Source organism: Rousettus aegyptiacus, unplaced genomic scaffold (assembly GCF_014176215.1).
Source record: "Rousettus aegyptiacus isolate mRouAeg1 unplaced genomic scaffold, mRouAeg1.p scaffold_m13_p_12, whole genome shotgun sequence".
Taxonomy (NCBI): Eukaryota; Metazoa; Chordata; class Mammalia; order Chiroptera; family Pteropodidae; genus Rousettus; species Rousettus aegyptiacus.
The window spans coordinates 91,058,480-91,078,553 of record NW_023416287.1 but is presented as its reverse complement, the minus strand read 5'-3'; the positions used below and the strand labels follow the sequence as shown (position 1 = coordinate 91,078,553).

The window sequence follows — 20,074 nt, the reverse complement described above, 5'->3', positions numbered from 1 at the left end:
CTTGTATAACAACATATTGAGAACTAGCTAATTTAAATGATGCAAATATGAAAGGACTGGCTAATATTTTACATGATATAATCAAGTTTTTTAAAATATCATGGAAACCTACAATTTTTATCAAAGCCACACCATAAAATGTAGTAGGGGTTGATTAAAATATATATTATATTTCAAATATTAAACAAACAACAATAGTAAAAAGGAACCCTGACTCCTAGAACTTCCTGAGGTTTTATTTCCTTAAACTCAATATAAGCCAGTTTTTTTTATAATTGACAAAAAATATCTTATACTTATTTTCAGTATTAGCTTATACTGGGAAAGTCCAATAAAGAGCTCAAAGAAGAAATCTTCATGGGAAGCTGCACATTTGATAGCCTGTTCTTTTCTGGGTATTATCAATGAGGAGGGGGTAATTGACTGAAGAGGCTGACAGGGTGGAGAAGCATCTAGAATTGTGAGGAAAGGCAAAAGGAGAAGGAATCTTTATCTTAGAGAATTTTTTCTGTTGTTTTTCAAAATGTGATAAATACCTTAGACTTGTGTTGAGTGATATGGATTAATGTCTGAAAGGTAAGATTAATGTTTATTAATGATAGGGAATCAAGTTGAGTCTAATTCAGTCAAAAAATGTTTAGTCTATGATATTCCAAAACTGAATGCGTCCCCATAGAGGATGTAGACTCTGAATACGGGGAGGGTTGGGTCTGAAAATGGTCATCTGGCATGAATGATAAAGGGAAGTATTTTTCCTGGAGAGGGGAAGGGACTGGGTCACCTCTCAGTCCCTGTCAGCTGTGAGACTGATTGAGAGCTATGAGTCTTTAAAATTTTGCTCATATAGGAAATGGTGAATGTTATCATACTGTGCATATAAAACTAGAAATCCTTCTATTTGAGCTAACAGGTAAGAGTTTCCATGCATATAATTAAATGATCTCTGGAAATCAGTCAAGTGGGTGGACTTTTCAATGACTAATCCACAAGACACAGGGTATTCTTCCTCCACAGGAAGAAAGCTGCCTACGCTTTCGGCTCCTACACAGTGGATAGGCGATCACTCTCATTTGGATGAGAGTATTACAATAGCATTCCCTGTGAACGGCTCATACATTTACAGTAAGCTTCCACTGAAGCAAATTTATTCTGCCTCTCATTGCCTATGTTGCTTTGTCACGTTTATCCAATGGAGATGGGCACACATATCGGCACCCCAAAAGAGACCTCGCATCTTTAAGTATTAAATTTATCTTATATTCTTTAAGAAAGATAACTTATTTAACAGTTAAATGTCCAAAACAAATAATGAAATTTGCTAAACATCGTAACCGTACGACCTTTGCTTAATCATCGGAAACTCCAAAAGCTTACAATGTCAGTAAGGAAAAGGTCCTTTCAAGAGGCTAACGTCGCACATTTCAGATCCTGTATCAAACTGGAGCGTCCCCAGGAGGGTGTGGGCAGGGACGCTCAGCCATGTCAGCAGGAGCCAGGGAGAGAGAAGGAATTGTCTCAGACAGATTTATAGGCATGGCTTTCATCTAAGAGAGCAAAACCCAATGGATTTCAAGAAAGATCCACAAGGTTCTTGAGAAAAACATGTCAGCAGAAACCCTATCAGCTTGGACTGAAAGGGTCAGCGAGACCACATAAAAAGAGGATGTTGGAACCCCAAAATCGTAATGGCATGAAGCAATCCAATAAAAGCACTCAGCTGCAAACATGTGTATGTTTCATGAGAAAGAAAGTCTGACTCAGAGAACAGAACCAAGAGCCTGGAGGGAGGGCCAAGTCCTAGAACCAGAAACATAATTAAGAAAATCTGACATGTCTCCTGCTGGATTTCAAAACTGTGATGGACCAGTGACTCCTGTGACTCTCCTGTCTCTCTTGTGTGAGCCAGGATCTCTATACCTGTCATCCTGTGCCTGTACCACCATCGTGTGTGTGGAGCGTTGGGGCAGATAACCTGTCTCTCTGGTTTCATGAGTACATACATGGAGAGAAACTGTGCCCTGGGGACTGAAGGTGAGGATCCTTCCGGGACCAGTCCCGGGAGCCTCGTCCACACCATATTGAGATGATGTAGATGGTGAGTGTTTGGACTTTGAGCTGGTGGGATTTAGATGAGGTTTTAGACTTCGGGTTGATGCTGTCATGGGGTGTTTCTCTTGTGAAACTTGGGAAAGGGTGAGGGAGCAAAGCAGTAGGGCCCAGCAGGTGGACTATGAAAGGCGGACTTTTGTGATGACCCAAAGAGACCCCAATATCCGCCCCCGGAGTACAAGCCTTGTATATAGCCCTCCCCTCAAATGCAAGAAAAATCTGTGAATGTCATGGGGTGTCACTCCACGATCATGTTACAAGGATTTTGCATAGTAGTTAAGATCCCTAATCACGTGACTTTGAATTAATCAAAAAGAAGACTTTTCTGGTTGGTCCAACTATACACAAAAAAAGAAGGTTGAAAGGTCAGGATGAAGTTGTAATTCTAAGCTGTAGCAGATACTCCTGTTGGCCTTAAAGGAATACATTGCCATGCCGTAGAGAGGGCCATTCAGCAGAGAATGGCGGGTGGCCTTCAAGGACTGAGAGTGTCCCTAGTTAACAGCCAGCAAGAAAGTAGGAACCTCAGTCCTATGACCTTCAGGGACTGAATCCTTCCAACAATCCGCATGAGCTCTGAAGAAGCCTCCATTCCCCAGGGGAGAACCTAATCCAGGCTGCTTCCTTGATTTTAACCTTACAGGACCCGAAGGAGAAAATTCACCTAACCCAGACTTCTGCCCTACATAACTGTGAGATAAAAAAATGGGTGTTGTTTTAAGCCAGCAAGTTTATAATAATTTATTAATCAGCAATAGAAAGCTAAAACATAATCATTTAATGCAATGGACAGAACAAATATCAACCTACATATGTTAACATTTTGCTTAAACATGTTAATTAATATATTACTACTCATAAATGTATTACTGTTTCTAAATTTAGAGGTTCAGGAGATGTGGCAAGACACAATTATAGGCACTCTAAGAAAAATAATCAGTCCAACGTCAGCTCGACCTTACGAGTTGAGTGTCTGCTGGTATTTTATTAACCTAGCCATGGACGAGTCTTCTCTTTGTTACTGTCTCTATTCCTCCATTCATTCTTTCGTCCCTCCCAAGGTGCTACCACACTCATTCAGATTAAGTTCGAGTGCATGACTCACTTCAGAAAACGTGCACTTAGATCCGGCACCCTGGCCCCCGCCCCCGCCCCCGCCGCGTACTTCCTCGTCTCCTTGGTAAATCACGCGCTGACGTGTGGAACTCTAAGGAGGCTGAGTCTCTCCTCGTAGCGTGTTTCTCCTCCAGCAGGTGCTTATCTTAGTCGTATCTCTGCGCTTCTGAACCGTGATTCTCCTTTCCCGGCTCCGTTTTATTACCTTTTCCTGTTTGGAACATTGTGTGAGCTGCCGTCTGCCTCTTGTGCACACAATTTGCGTCCTGTCCTGGACAGTGCAAGTTCCTAATTCTATGACACATGAAGAAAACTGCCATGTCTCCTCAATTAAGTCAACTCGATGGATCCTGAAGGGGAAAATACATATAGATTATAATTTGATTATTAACATAAAAGCGCACAGAGTTTAGTAACACTGAGAATATACACCAAAAAATGTTGGTAATAATCAATGTGCAACGATACTTCGTTTTCTCACTAGAAAAAGCAAAACCAAACACGTTTACAAGTTTGGGGTAAATGCTAAGATCAAAAGTCATTGTATTTAGTTCAGACATCATCAAGGAAGAAAATGTTATGCAGCAGAGGAAGCAATGTGACCAGATGTAACATAAACGGAAATGTGAATTGACACTCGATTGAAATGTAATGGTTACACCACGACTCGCGGTTGTGAGCAGGTCTATCTTAAAAAGATCAAGACCATTTTATTAATACAAACAATATTTACTTATATATGTCATACAGTGGCATAAATACCAGATGGAATAGAGTTAAATATCGACAATACACAAAATATGCTGGAGAAATTGTTGAATGTGTGTCTTTTTGGCACATCTTTCTAAAGTTGACATGAACAGTGTGGATAAAAGGATATATCACTATATATAGATATACAAAATTTAAAATACGTGTTAGTATAAACACTGAAATAAAATAAAGAAAAGGAAACGCTGAGCCGGAGAATAATTGGCACCATAAATGACAGGCCGCGAGTAAGCAAACATTCTTAGGCTGTAAATAATAAGGTTTGTAGAGACAATAAGGAAAAGTTATATAAGGGTACTAATAGAAAACGGGGCAAATAAAATGAAAAAAAAAATCATCGGGAAGTACAAATGGCCCTTGCTAGGGGAACCAAACACCTCTACGTATCAGTAAACACAAAGATACAGATCAAAATAAGAATGAGACGTGATTCTCACCTACCGGATAGTTTATAAAAAAGGGCAACCGGAGTGCTGACTTGTGGAGCTGGTGTGGTAACATGAAAATGTGCGCACTGATAGGAAAGCGAAAGTTATCTCAAGGGCAGTCGAGCGCTGTACATCACGATTCTAAAACAGGTAAAAAGAAAAGAAAAGTGGGGTCTCACGCGTAGAACTGAAAATTTAACCTAATGATACACACAAGTAATGAGCATGTTTAGAGTCATTTAAAAAGTGGAAATTGCTTAAATGGCTTGGTTAAATGGTTCTTGGAACATGCGTAGGCTCTTTTAACTATTGAGATGATATGTTAGACCGATACTTAATGACGTCGAACTACGTTAAAAAATGAAATTATAAAAGCAAGTAACAAACAAAACATACATACGTTACAAATATACTCTTGCAAATATATGCAATAAATATTTAATATACAGTATATTTTATTTGTAATATGTATGCATAGAAGGCAATGCAATTAGTATATTAATAGTGATTTTTTTAGGTTGTAAGATTTTGCTTGCCAGTATTTTCCGATTTTTCTATGTTGCATATTTATTATTTTGGTAAACATTTTTTAAACCAATAAATTTATTTTGACAGGATCCCAAAGGGATTTATTAAATCTAAGAAAACAAAGGTAATACACTTTTTTATACTGGAATAATTAGGTCTCATCTATAACAATAGATGGGCGATAATTATGTCCACAGCTGAGGGCGCTGCTATCTCTGACCTGTTCTTTCAGACTAAATAATCACTGCTGTCTACACTGTAATGTCTCCACGATTCACCTCCAAGATACACTCGACTGATGGCTTATTTACTGCCTGACAAAGGCTGGCGGCTAAGCCCACGTTTCTGGGGCGTCCTGAGCACACCGGAAGCAGTGCTGGCCCTTTTCTCTCCCGGGTGGCGTGAGTGATGCTTTGAATTCGCTCAGATAGTTTAAATGATGTACGTAACTAGGTGATGTGCTCTTGACACATTTCACAGCAAATCGTGACTCAGGAGTTGTCAGGGAGGGTGTCCTGGTTGAAAGCTGTCGCTCGCCCACATCTGCCCTTTCCTGCTCCTGTCTTCGTATTGTGCAGCCGTAGCTGCACCTACCGGGGGTGGGCAAGCAAGGTCCCGGTCCTGAGGAACCTGCTACTAGGTGTGAATAGGTATATTCGTTTCCTGTTGCTGCTGAAACAGATTATCACAAATTCAGCGCCTAAAGCAACACAAGTAGATTGTCTGAAACAGGTTTCACTAGCTCAGACTGGGGTGTCGACAAGCCCACGCCTCCTCGGGAGGCTGGAGGGGAGAACACACTTCCTCACCTGTCCCGGGGCCTGGAGCTGCATTCCCTGGCTCATAGTGTCTTCTCCATCTTCCAAGCCAGAGTAATGACCCCTCAAGTCTCTGTGCTTCCTTGTTGTATCCCATTGTGCACCTCTGAGGGACCGCCACCCTCTTTAAGGACCACTGGGATTGCTTGTCCCCACCTGGATAATGCAAAAAAATTTCCCCATCTTGAAATCCTTCACTTAACCCCATCCACAAAGTCTCTTTTGTCATACAAAGTGATATACACAAGCTCCAGGCCTTAGGACTGTGGCACTTTTACCTAGCCATTGTCCAGCTTATCATGGTAGGCGTGATATTTCCCTTGTTTTTGCTCGTTTGTTTTTGTTAAACCGGTAAACTCTTCATCTGAAATTATGAAAAAATAACTTGGCTGACTTGAAGACCAAAGGTATATAATGCCAGATGGTAATGGTTTATTTATACTCATGTCCCTATCAAACCCCACTGCTGAATAAATATTCTTCAATACAAAGAAAATACTTAAAAATTAAAAATGTCATTGCTATAGAAAATACAGAAAGGTAATATATCATAAAGATATAAATAGATACTTTTCGAAAGTATATATGTTTGGAATTTTCAAATTAATGTTAAACAATTGCATGAACAAAATCACAAATCATTCGACAAAGTTGTTTTGTTAAAAAAAATCTGAAATAGGCCAAAAAAATGTGTAAGAGTATGCACGTGGTACTAGTCCATTAATTTTGTCACTTTCTTACCTGAAACACCTTGACTTTAAGCTTCAAACCCTTTTCCAAAAAAATGGGAGAACCATTACAGGGCAGCTGCAGGTTTTAAATATATACGTCTGGAGTGTGGCTCACGGCAGTGGGAGGTGGCTACAGCTGTGTCTTTCCATGGGTTCGCAGCATATTGAAACTTTTAGAGTTAGCAGTTTCTTGCTTTCAAATATAATTAGACTTTTGAACGAAGAAAAAAAAAACGATATAGAATTATATAACCTGCCAGCAATTTCCCTCCCTTCCTTCTAAACATTTAGATGACTCCAAATGTACCATAAAGAAAGTAACTGTCAAAAATATGCTAATGTATAAAATTGATTCTTGGACATTTATCACTGACTTGCTTATTTAATTCACAGCATTGAAAAATGTTATGCATGTAGATACATAGTTTAGTGTAATAGTTAAAATTTAAAGTCAGTTTCCTCAAGCAGTTTTTTTAGACTAGAACAACCACCTTAATTTAAATAATTTTGGCTGCTACGCTTGGGTGTTGAATTCCTTGGGAAATTTCACATAATGTCCATTGAACCGTCGAGGTGAACGTGGTCCTCAGTGGAGATTGTGGGCTCTGCCGGGGTCCCGCAGCCAAGAGCGAAGGCGGCACATTCTTTGTAATTCTTGGTAAGATTCGTGGGCATAATATATACTGAGCCCTTTGATTCTGGCCCCACAGCTACTGTCGCCGATCTTTGCCTCTGAAAACAGGCACTATCCCGTAAGTCGTATGGAGATGGAAAATGATTATTCTGAATCCTTAGCCTTTGAAATGGCGGAATCACCAGACTGAGTCTCTGGAGGTCCGTTCACGCTTGGATGCAGCCTTTATTTGCGGCAAGCCCTCCTCTGGGGGCTCCCCACATTCCGCCAGGAAACCAGATACAAAACTGTTAACAGAACATCTCGTCTAAACTAACAATGTTGCAGATAGGTGAATATCATTCATGAAAGTAGAGCCACATGTCCAAGGTCAGATCCCCAACGAGGTACAGTATCCTCATTGCGGGTGGTAGTCAAGTCTAATTGCAAACAATGAATAAATCATGTAGCTTACCCAAGGCAGACAGAATCATAGTATCAAAAGCTGTAATAATTTCTCGGACTCAAATAGTAATGATTCAGTCATATGTGGTTCACTCCCAAGATGAGCAAAGAAATGGTCTCTCTCCGTGGAATGTAATTTTCTCATGAAGGCGCTCCTCTTTTCTTAATATGATGTCTTTTGGAAGGTCAGGAAAATGCACATGTAGCAGAAAGATGGGGGAGTCTAACGAGAGGGGTATTAAATGGAAATTTGCGAATAGAATTTCCTGTATCAAAAAAGAGATTAAAATATATCTTAGTCATACTGGATATTTTGACTGATAACTCAGTCACAGTGGAACATAGAGTTTTAGAAGCAGATATTGATTTTTCAAAAAAAATATATAAAGATGATAAAGGAGATGAAGAGAAGATGCACAAATCTATTTCTGGCCTCAAATCTGGTCATCATTTTTCAAACAAAATGTCATTTCTTCTAATCGCATAGCCTGAGGGCCATTTTAAGTTAAAAGTATAATGGCAGAGGAAATTTTTCCATTTATTTTGGGAAAAACAAAACAAAACATTTGTTTTGGGGTTAATTCTGACTTCCAACTATATTTAATTTTGTTCACATTTTCTTTTTCTGTAATTGGAATACCACTGTTAAAAACGAACCTTAGCAGCAAGCTATGCATACTTAAAATAATTTCGAGCTTTGTTCGCATCACTCAGGCAGAGAAAGGGATGGACCGAAGCACCTTGAGCCCCAGAAAGTTTTCATAAATCAATGTCTTCAAAGCTGGTAGAAGTCGGATTCGGGAAATGAAGCGAGGACGTGTAAATGTCCCCCAAGCTATTTCCTCATCTCGTTGCTTCTCCGCACGTTTCTGTGACCATTTCCATTCCCATTTGAAATTGGGGAAATGGGAATAAAAGAGCAGAAGTAGAAGATCCAAGACGGTGTGTGTGTGTGTGTGTGTGTGTGTGTGTGTGCGCGCGCGCGTGCGCGTGCGCATGTCTGTGTGTGTGTACACGTGTGAACTTTTGACAAACGAAAATTAAAGAAGTTAAAAGAAAAGGTTTCGAGGGAGGTAGAAAGCATGGAGAATGCGCAGGAGAATGTGCGTGGAGAGATGATTCAGGTCAGGGTCTGGGAGATGGGGAGGTGGGGGGAGCATCTGACCTTAAGCCCAGAGCTGTTGTTTGGACCGCATAATGATTTTAAAGGGAGATAGGATCAAACATCACTTCCATTTCCAAATTTTCTCGGTGCAGTATGACGTTTTTTGACTTCGCACCAATCTGCCAGTGATAGATAGTTTTATTAACCAACCACAAAGCACAGGTGTTTCAAAGATCAGTATTTCAGAGAGAAATCTGCCACTTTAATTTCTATTTAGTTTTACCATTTTCTAAATAGTGCTTACTGGGATTCTGAATTTAGAAAGATATATGAGAGAGGAAAGAAATGACTAAGAATTAGAACGAGCATTTAGTAACCTTAGCATTAAAATAGCCATTATCAGTTAAAACCCCTTTAGTTACAAATCGGAACGGCGCTTATCAACATGCAACACAACGCCGAAAAGCGCTGGTCCATCATGGCTAGACCTGTAACATCACGGCGTATGTTTCATGATTCTTTATTAAAATTATAAAGAAGCCTCCCGCCGTGTGGGGTAATGTGGCTGCCATCCTTCCTCTTGCCCTCCCCGACCTACTTCGAACATGCTCAAGATTCTTTCGGTTCCCTCTCGCGAAAGTTTTTATCTCAGGAGAATCAGGGCCGTATGGATAGGTACAAACGTTTGTTTACCCCAGGTGCGTTCATGGTTGAAACATCAGGATGGATGGAAAGGCGACTTCGCCAAAGCGCGGTGCACGCCGCCACCTGGTGGTAGCAATAGGCACAGGTAAGGATGCAAAAGGCGAACCCAGAGGAAGCGAGGCTGATGGGTGAGGCCCCGGCGAGGGCTCCGACTTTGAAATCCTGCTCCCTTAGCTGCCGCCCGATGACAAGACAAGCCTCACGTCGGGCTTCCTCCAGGCAACTTTCGGACATACAGCGGCTGGTTTTTAAGAGGCATTAGCTTTGGATATGTGCATGTAGCATTTCTAATAAGTCCTCCACCGATCGGTAGAATATATGCTTTTTCACCAACAGTAAGAGAGCAAAGGAACGATGCTGAGGTTTAGTTTCTGAGAAGATCGCGGTTTGTGTTGTATTCGAAACCTGTGGCGCTGAGAGGTAATTTTCCACCGATGAACGCACCTGTCAGTCTCTTGCATTCAGGCCTGCGGCCTCTCCGGAGTCGAACCTCTGCTCAGGAAGGATTAATCAATTCAAAATATCTGTTGAATGTGTACTGCGCACCTAGACGAGTTAAGCCACCTAAGAGATGTAAAAATACCCATTTTAAGAAGTCATGCCTCTAAGAACTCATTGGGAGAAGTAACTTACGCCGCATGCCAAACTCTTTTTAAAATTAAAACAGGATTCAGGAAAGAAAGATAATTGCCTGTTAGATTGGAATATTTCAAAGCTGCATTGATCACGTGGTTCGCGTGCGCTCTGGACAGCCGGGTGGAGAAGGGGCCTTGCGGGGCGGGCAGGGGAGGGGCAGGGCGAGTGGCCAGGGAGCCGCAGACGCGGGGCGCATGCTGGAGGGTGTGGGACGCGCGGAGCATGTGCAGAGCAAACCCCAACGCCCTCGGAAGAGCGGTGCGAACCTCGCTGGGTTTGGGAGGCAGGAAGGTGCCGTTTTATTTTTTTTTTTTTTAGCAGGAGCTAGAAATGAGATTCTTTCATAAACCACCGCATGTCTGCAATTATAGGAGGGAAAGATTCAGACATACAATATCAAGAAAACTCAGAACTGAATGTATTTTATGTTGGTGTCTATGAAACAAAATTGATTTTTGTTCAGGGGGGCGTTAGTTTTTATACATTTGTTTCTTAGCCATCACAAGATTTGCTTGTTTGTTTTGTTGTTTTTGTATTTATATCAATTCTTTATCTGTTGGCAAAGGTAAGGGGGACGAGGTGCAATAGCGCCTGGAATAATAATTTTAAAAATTGAGGATGATTCCGATTAACTGGCACATGTGATAATTAGTTATGTAAAGAACTGTATTTGGAATGTGATTTATGGAGAGCCCTGGCCTACCTGTTACATTCTGAGGCCAGCCATCGATATCTAATGATAACTGGTGCTTGGACATGGATGGGAAGTTTATGAGGCCTTTTCACACCTGCTGAAAAGCAGAAACTGAAACAAGAGTCACATTTGGAGAATTTGGAATCCAAATCTCAGTGCTCTGGTTGCTTTTCACTCAACGATAGGGTGCAAAGCCATGTTTATGTGTGTGTTAATTTTTAAAAGCTAAACAGTCGTATGAAGAGTAATTATAATCATTTTTATCCACTCATTCCGGAAGGTCAATAAATATTCATGTGCTTTTAAAGGTATTCGTTACTTGATGGATAGCTGTACTTTCAAAACCACTGCAATTTATGAGGCAATGTGTCTTTTGCATTTTTTTATTAGAGCATTTTGCGGCCCCTCTAACCTATGAGAATAAGGCTGCTTTTTGCCCTGTGTACACATTTTGACAACGCTCATTATCTGCTAAACAGACCATATCAGTTCTGCAAAAGCCATTATGCTTGACTACAGAAATTCAACTCAGTTTCTTACGAAAAAGCAGATTTTTGCAACAATATATCGGGTCATTACCTTTTACATTATAAAAGGTTTATATGGTGCTTAAAAAGTCACTAGCCCGATAAAATGTTAGGCATATGACTTTTTTCAAAATGACTACTGCACATTTTCTAGTCCTTAATCCTTTTTTTTTTTTTCCAAAATGACTGTTGCATCTTTTTTACTCTTTAACCAGGAACCTAATGCCAAACCAAGCAGAGGAGAGAAATAACTTCATTCTTCTAGAAGGGGCAGGGAGGAGGAAGGGCAAAGAGAGCCAGAAGGATTCACTTTGCTTGAGCTGACTGTATCCGCCATACTATTTGATTTTTGAGACTTGAGCGTTTTTTATTTTTATTTTTAAGGATTCCTCTCGGAGCGTTAAGATGTGCTAAGTTGTCATATGCAAAGTATTTTCCCGAACATTGCGATTACTATGGCAAAAACAGGTGACCCTTGAACAAGGCAAGGGCTTCAGGGAGCCAGCCATCTCCCCCTGTGTAACTTTAACTTTCCCCAAACTGAACTTACTCGAATAGCCCACTGCTGGGTGGGAGGCTCGTCCATAACATAAATGGTTGATTAGCACATGTTTTGTATGTTATGTGTGTACATACCACATTCTTACAGTAAAGTAACCTGGAGAAAAGAGAATCATAAGGAAGAAGAATTGCATTTTCAATTTTCATTGGAAAAAAAAATCCGTGTATAAGTGGACCCGTGCAGGTCAAACCCATGCTGTTCAAAGGTCAGCTGGATATTTAAAGATGGTGGTAACTTTCGAAAACACCTGCAGCATGTAGCTTGGAACGTGAAAGATCCGTTGTAATGTGACTGCACTGTTCAGATAACACTGATCGTGAATAAACCTTTACTGATTGATTAACCACTGTAAATTTCGAGTTGCATCTAATGTTTTCCTACAGTGCCTGTTCTTACTAGGGTCACAAAACTATTATCAAAGAAGATAAACATTAAAATTGCATTTTTATAGGCTACGTGGGATGTTTTTACCTTTACACTGTCTATATACTGTAATCCCTAAGGCACTATGACTCTGGAAACCTGATTATTCAAAATACCCGATTTCTCTAATGATGAAAGAAGTACGTTTTTCCTAATAGTGAAGTCATACCTCACATTTTACTCTTCTGTATTAAACTCTTTACTATTTCTTATGTATATGTAGCCAAATTGTTCACCTCCTCGGAGTTCTGTGTGACCTCCCCGCGCCCTAACTGTGCGTTATGATATGGGGGTCATGGACGCTTGTACCTAAAGTTACCAGAATGTGTGAAATACAGCAAAGGAGCTGATCTCGTCATCATATGTCTATTTAATATTGATGGGAATAACATATTTTTCTTATATTGATCAGGATTAATTTTCCCCTCTTCTGAATTTCCGTGACATTCTTTTTTTTTTCCATACCCTTAAGTAATATTATAGGCTTTTGTTTATACCTTCTTCATTTGTATCTTGTAAGCATAAACTTTTCAAAAGTATTTCAATGTTTCAATTGAGTCCTTCTGCACAGCACATCTACATTTATATGTACAGAATGTAAAGCATAACGATTTGCACATGGCAGGCACTTAAGTTTTGCTAAATGAATGCACCAAGTTAAAAAAAAAAAAAGCATGGATAATGGACTTCATTTTTATGAGGGAGAATTCCCATGCTCGTTCGATAAGCCACGCATCTCCGGAGGGACGCCGGCTCTGTTAGGAACGCAGGAAGCGGTGACCGCTCCGCTCGCGTGTCTGAGGATGCGAGGCCGTGTCGTTAATCTCAGTTCCAGGGCGCGCGGTGGCCGCGGCCACCTCGCCTTGTGTTTGCGACGTGAACGGTTTGTTGCCGAGCGTCGGGTTTCACTTCTCTCTCCTTTTTCTCCTCGCTCGTAGCTCCCTGCGAAGGGAACACATTCTTCTGCCACAGCAACATGTGTATCAACAACACGTTGGTGTGCAACGGACTCCAGAACTGTGTGTATCCTTGGGATGAGAACCATTGTAAAGGTAATGAGCGATCCGTCCTTGAACTTCGCAAAACCCCCCGCCTGGAGGTGGGGAGGACCTTCGTGCCAACGTTTAGATGGATCAGGCGGTCTTAAAAATGGAGTGGAGAGAGGCTTTTACAAATTCTGCGTGCGTTTGTAGTGGATCGGTTAGCCTTTTCCTTTGCCATTACTCATTCTCATTTGTTAGTGCTCAGTGGACCGTCCTTAACCCTTGAACGCTCCACATTAGACCCCAAGGGGCCTTGGAAAGGAAATGAGAGATTTAGCCAGTGCGTTGTTCCCTCTCAGACTTGGTGCCCCTCAGTCTGCGGTGGCACTTGTCATAATTCCATTTTGCCATCATTGAACACGGCGTGCATGCTCTAGAGAGGAGGTGTATGGAAGGAACATTTATACTCTTAAGTACTTTCGGCCACTTAAACTCAACTCCAATTTGGTACCCAGATTCTGTTCTTCCTTTCCAATGAAAATAGCTCCCCCCAAACCCTGCTCCCTCCTCTAGCCTGTCCGCAAGAGTGTGTTTCTGTTGACAGCAATCCTTGGCTTGGTTATAAACCTTGCACGTTTTAGTTAAGCCAAATAATTCTTATTCAGAGTGGACATTAACCACTTTGCAGGGGGAAAGAAACGAGGCGAAAACTCATGCTCAAAGTCCAGTATTATCTATTAAAATGCCTTCCGTGGCCGGGAGCAGAGAGGCGAGGCATGGCCGCCGCGGTTCACACGTGCGCTAAGGGAGGCAGATCCGGTCTGAAGTGTCCGCGGGCGGGTGGGAGCACAGCCGTTTCGTGTCTAAGGGATCACGTCGGAATGGGCGGGAAATTAAGTCCTGTGTGAGGACTCAACCAGCACTGTTCACGTATGCCCGTTGTTTCTGAGGTTGCCTGGAGCCGAGCGTCTGCGTGTGGACGGGAGGGGCGAGGGAGGCTGGCAGCTTGCCCTCCCTGGGGAGGCTCTGTCGCTGCGGGCCGGGGACCCTGGGGAGAGGAAGCCGGGGTCATCGGAAGTCCCCCTGAGTACAGCTCTTGTCAGGATGAATTGGGGGTGGCGGGAGCTTAAATGCCATAGATTCTCACTGTTCTTAAAGAAATTGAGGAGCTACTTTGGAGTAACCGTGCCTCCCTTTGCTGTACGCCACTAGGACAATTTCCCAGGCTTTAAATTGTTGGGGTTTTAAAAAAATATTGTTACCAGTTATGCTCGTTGCATTCGGGAAAAGGCCCACGGTCGCCGTCATGACGCCATTCCAGAACGGCCGTCTCGAAGTTTAGTTACCTTTTGGGTTCAGGAGATGGTTCTGGCTTCGGCTCCAGTTCTCCGCATCGGGGATAAATACGTTCAGGACAACGTAGGCCATGTCCCCGCGTGGGGGGCTGGGAGAGCAAGGAGAAGGAACCGCTTTTGAACTAAGAGGTCATTCCCATCCCCATCCCGGAGGCCTCGTAAGACCTTCTGCGCACGTTTATTCGCATTTGGAGCAGGGAGGGCCGGGTCTCGGGCTAGAAGGCGGGGTCCTTGCGAATAGTGAAAGTCGCCGTTGATGTAGAAAAGTTCGTTGATGTTGCTCTAAGCCCGTAAGAATTCTGCGCTCAGCCTGTTTGGTCTTAAAGTCCCGCGTGTGCGCCTGTCCCATATTGACGCCCGGCGGGTTGTGTCTTGTCTTCCTCGTTGTTTTCACTCTCCTCGACCTGCAGAAAAGAGGAAAGCCAGTCTCCTGGACCAGCTGACCAACACCAGCGGGGCTGTCATCGGCGTGACCTCCTGCGTGGTGATCGTCCTTATAATCGTTTCTGTCATTGTGCAGATCAAACAGCCTCGTAAAAAATATGTCCAGAGGAAGTCGGACTTTGACCAGACAGTTTTCCGGGAGGTGTCTGAGCCTCCGCACTATGAGCTGTGCACTCTGAGAGGGGCGGGCGTCCCGGCGGACTTGGCCGACGTGGCCGAGGACCTGGACAGCTACCACGCGCTGCGGAGGTCCTCGTCCAAGTGCGTCCACGACCATCACTGTGGCTCGCAGCTGTCGGGCACCAGGGGCAGCCGCAGCAACCTCAGCATCCGGGACGCCGCGGTCCTGGCCGAGCTGCCGCCCGCGCCCGCGCCCGCCAAGCCCCTGGGCCCGCCGCCCGGCAGGAGGAGCGTCCTCATCATGAAGCACAGCTACTCGCAGGAGGCGGCGGAGGCCTGCGACCTCGACGACGCGGAGGACGTGCCCACCACGAGCCACAGGCTGTCCCGGCACGACAAAGCCGTCCAGCGGTCAGTATCCGTAGGGTTTTTGATGGCGCCTATACCCTGAGGACGGAGAGGCTTCCGGGATATTCCGCGTTGTCTCCCCGTTTCTGTTGCTCTTGGCATTAACGCTTTAAACCATAGCGTCTCAACTCCTCTTTGGTCTTTTTACGTTCTCTCGAAATCCCGCAGGCGTACGCGTGTGTGGGCACACGAGGCCAAAGATACGTTACTTACCTCTGCACGTGGATAATACTTATTTCTATAAAAATTAACGGTTTTAATATATTTTGCAGATTTACATGGCTAATTTGCTTCCATGTGGTCACAAATGCCCCAATCCATATTTATGGTTTTTAATATCCGAGATGAAAATTGCAAAGCATTTGCCTTACCAAGGTGGTTAACCCATCTTGTTCAATAATTTTAATGGAGAACCAGCATATTTTGCAATATAATGTATTATATTTTTGGTATAAAAATGAAAATGCTTTTTTCCACATATCGTATAGTACTTATATCACGAATTGCATAGGATAGCATGGTATGCTAAAATACTAAATATTCATATGTAACTGTAGCAAAGATTAGTAGGAATATTTGCTCCATTTTCCTTTTAATGTAAAGACGGTATGATCTGTATTGTATGATTAGCCCTAAAATTAGTAAAAATTTTGAGGAAGCAAATTTAAATTTAGGGAAATCATTCTTTTAAATCCCCAAGTCCAATCCATTTCCATCTGGTTTCGCTTATTTCCGGGCATTCGGTTTGTTCTACGAATGTCCGTCCTGCCTCAACTCCTCATACATCTTCGAGATCTAAAATATTTTAGTCGATTGAATATTTTCTGCATGCCGATGGCAAAAGTCTGTTTCCGTAGTTTTATGAATTTTTACGAATGCTTTTAAGGAATTGTGTGCATATTTATTTTTTTGTGCAAATATTTGTTGAATGAAATAGCCATAACATTCCAGGTTCTGCCTCATTGGGTCTCTAAGCAAACACGAATCCGAATACAATACAACTAGGGTCTAAAAAGAAAATTCAAGGTAAGCAAACGCCCTTGGCTCCCTCTCTGCTTGTCGTATTCTATTCTGTTCCGTTTTGTTGCAATTGTCTTGTCGTTTTTTTTTTGTTTGTTTGTTTTTTAAGGGAATGAGCTATTTATTCATCACTTTCTGAGATACATGTTTCTTAACATTTCATAATGAAAAATATGGCTTCAATGCTGGTGGGAGAATGATTCTTAATACATGTATCTTTAAAATAAATGTTACTGTATTTACCATCAAGCATTGTATTACAACGTTATTCAAAAGGATGTTCAATTGACAAGTTAAATTGTACATGTTTTAAGGTAAAGATACTAAAATTAGTGACTTCTTCCAAGTCCTACCAGAAGAAACCCAAGGTTCTCATAATTTAAAAAAAAAAATTTGACTATTATCTCAATCTGACTGAAGCCAATATATAAAATCGATAATAATCTGATTGATTTAATCTGGCAGTATTTTACTCCAGACTCATACACGGCATGTTTGGTGGTTCTCATACAATGTGTGCACTCGCATTTTTGCATGCGTCTGTAGGTTATTTCATCGGAATTAAACGCAGCATGTGATGTTGAATGCTTGACCCTGTTGATAAACACCACTTGTCCGTGCATACCTCCGATGTGTCGCTGGATATCACGATGGCTGCACCGTTAGCACTTGATAGTCTGTCTCGATTAGACCAATTTGTCTCCAACAAAACTTGCTTGACAGCTAATCGCTTAAAAACTCTTCAGACCTATCAACTATTCTCGGATTAGGTGAATGCATTTCCACGCTCCATATTGAAAATAACAAATAATAAATTGGTGTGTTTGTATGCCTTTTTCGCTGGGAGAAAATGTCTTACCTGTGTTTTATTTTCAGAGAAGAACTATTTATACAAACATGGGGACTGTGAAAAGAAAATTCTATAGTGAATTGTGAAAAGTGGACATATTTCTAAACTCATTCCACTGCCTTTATCCAAACTTAAGAATTACAGACATTTGTCATTTCTTCGGCAAGACACCCCCGCCACACAGTGATGTGTTCATTTCGTAATTTGGTTGCTGGCCACCAAGTGCTCCTTAGTATTTAAATACATTTTGAGATTTACTGGAAACTTGAAGAAGAAATTAGTTCCTGATTAAGACTATCCCACCGTTTTTTTTTTTTAATGTCAGTTTCATTTTGTTTCTATGTCGTTTTACGTCTCTGTTATATAATTGTGCATTATGTGATATGTGAAAAAAAAAAGAAAACACAGTTTTGGATGAACTTTGTGTTACATGTACATTGTTTTCATTATATAGACTGCTTGAGACTAGTGCGTTCCTGAGTGATTTGGAACATGCTACCATGAAAAGCGAAAATGTCGACCGTGGAAACACCTGCTAGAGGTCTTACGGACTAGAAAAACACCTGTCGTCGTATTATGATTAAACGCAGCCAAAAGGGACGAGTAAAATTACTAGATTGCAATAAGAACAATCTCATGTTTTTGGTCTTTCCTATGTACCCCTTTTTGTTTCATATCAAAGGAAAATACCCAGTTTCAGAAATAGTTTTTGAAATCAGGTATTTTACCATTTATACCCTTCAATAGAGATGTTTTTTGATTAAGCACTTAGCAATATGATGAATTGACAGTTTGAGAAAATAACTGCATGTCCGTTCTGGATATTTGAGTTGGAAAAAATATCCTTTTTATTAGACACATTGTAAAAAGCATGCATTCTCGAATACTACTGTTACCCCTCCATTTCCTTGTGTCATATGCTTGCTACTTGTAATTTTTTATATAAAGATATATAAAATGTATAATAATTTCCTAATTTGAGTTAAGAGAAATGTTTTCTTCTGTTAGGGTGATAAATTGACTTACATAAGTACACACTTTATATCAGCTCTTTCCACGTTTTAGGCTACAGGATGTCCTTTAGCACTGAGGTCGATGTCCCCAAAATTTGATGGATTATGTTCTTGTTTTAGAACAGGAAAGTCTTTTTTAAATGCTTCAAAATCATAGGCCGTGTTATGACCCAAATTACACCATCTGAGTTGTTCTTATCCTAAGGCACACATATGATACCTGAAATCTTACTAATTCAGATGTGTTTAATATAAATAAAATCATATATTTAATTGCCGTTGAATTATATACACAGTCTATAAGTTTGATTCAGTGATTGGGTACTTTTAAAATATTGAACGTACATTTTTTTAGAAAATAAATTTTAAAGACCAGAATTACTATTAATCTGCTTACCGATATTTTCAAAACCGCTGAATTCTCTAGAACCCTGTCATTCAAATAGCAAAGCAGTCTAATCTATCACAGTTCAAACCTCGTAAATCCAGCACACTTTACAAACCCAATAGACGAAGTACTTGCATTCGCACACCTGTTATGAATTCCATGTCCTGTAAGTCACAAGAATAAATAAATGGAAAAGAAACTTTTAATGATAGACGAATTCAAGAATTATAACAATTCTCAGTAGTCTACATTGAAAAAATGTCAAGCCAGAGAAATAATCACTCCCATGAATTTGGTGAACCAGTGAATAGAAAAAAATATATTGACCATAATAAAGAAAGACTGGTTTTTTATTTTGCTGTGTATTTTATACACATTGCTTGCTTTAAAATTTAGGCCTTTTAATTCAAACTTAATGCCTCCGGAGATTCCTTTTTGAAGCAATTAACCATATTTTATATTACTTTATTCAGAAATCTTCATAGAGACCTGTACACTTTGAATGAACAATCTAAAAAAAAAGTATGATACTCACGCCAAGACTCTTTAGAACAGCAGAAAGGCAGGTGAATAAATCAGGTGACGGCCGTGTCCCGTGTGGCCATTCACAGGCCGCCCCTGACCCCCAGCTCCTCCTAAGTACACAGAATTCCTCTGACTTGCTGCTTCGCTGCTCAGAAGATGTTGGCACCAGAAATCCACTAATGGAGAGACTTAAAAAAAAAAAATTCCAACCTACATTAACTATAACGATAAAGATGGATGGCTTACATATATGTAATATACAGAAACTCCATAGGAAAATAAAAAGAAAGACTTCAAATGAAGAATAGGCCTCCTCCTTAGTGGTCACACTGAGAAATGCTTAACAGTGGGCCTTGACAGATCAGGCAGGTGGACAGTGATGATGCCAAGGCAAGAGCCTGGAGAGCTGCTGCTGTCCCTTGCTGACTCTGGGTGCCGCTCTTAGGAGTGGGGCTTCAGCATACTCAGGAGACGCTCTCTGGAGGCTCCTGGGGGAGGCTCCTTAAAAGCCAGTATTGAAATCTAGCCATGTGTTAACAACTTCTGTTTACGGACTGTACCAGACCATGTCACCTGAATATCACCAAACTTTGGGGTACCTTCAGACGGGGAGATCCAGGGAGGCCAGGCATGCGATGCTTCAAGACTCGTGAAATGTTTCAATGTATTTCAAGTCAAGTTATTTTAAGAAATAATTATATTTTTGATAAAGTGAATTCAAAATATTACTTACATAA

At 41.3% G+C, this 20,074-nt stretch overlaps 1 protein-coding gene across 2 annotated transcripts in view; it reads left to right on the top strand.

The window, feature by feature from the left end:
• Positions 1–18,392, top strand: part of NETO1 (neuropilin and tolloid like 1) — a 76,696-nt gene extending 58,304 nt beyond the window's left edge. Inside the window, exons 8-11 of one of the 2 annotated variants that reach the window (XM_036230139.1) lie at positions 13,170–13,283; positions 14,980–15,544; positions 16,493–16,567; positions 17,866–18,392. In XM_036230139.1, the coding sequence (XP_036086032.1) occupies positions 13,170–13,283; positions 14,980–15,544; positions 16,493–16,553 (740 nt within the window). In that variant the 3' untranslated portion in view covers positions 16,554–16,567; positions 17,866–18,392. Of the gene's footprint in view, positions 1–13,169; positions 13,284–14,979; positions 15,545–16,492; positions 16,568–17,437 lie in introns of both variants that reach the window. The other variant, XM_016148385.2, reaches the window with a different exon arrangement.
• Positions 18,393–20,074: the final 1,682 nt, after the last annotated feature.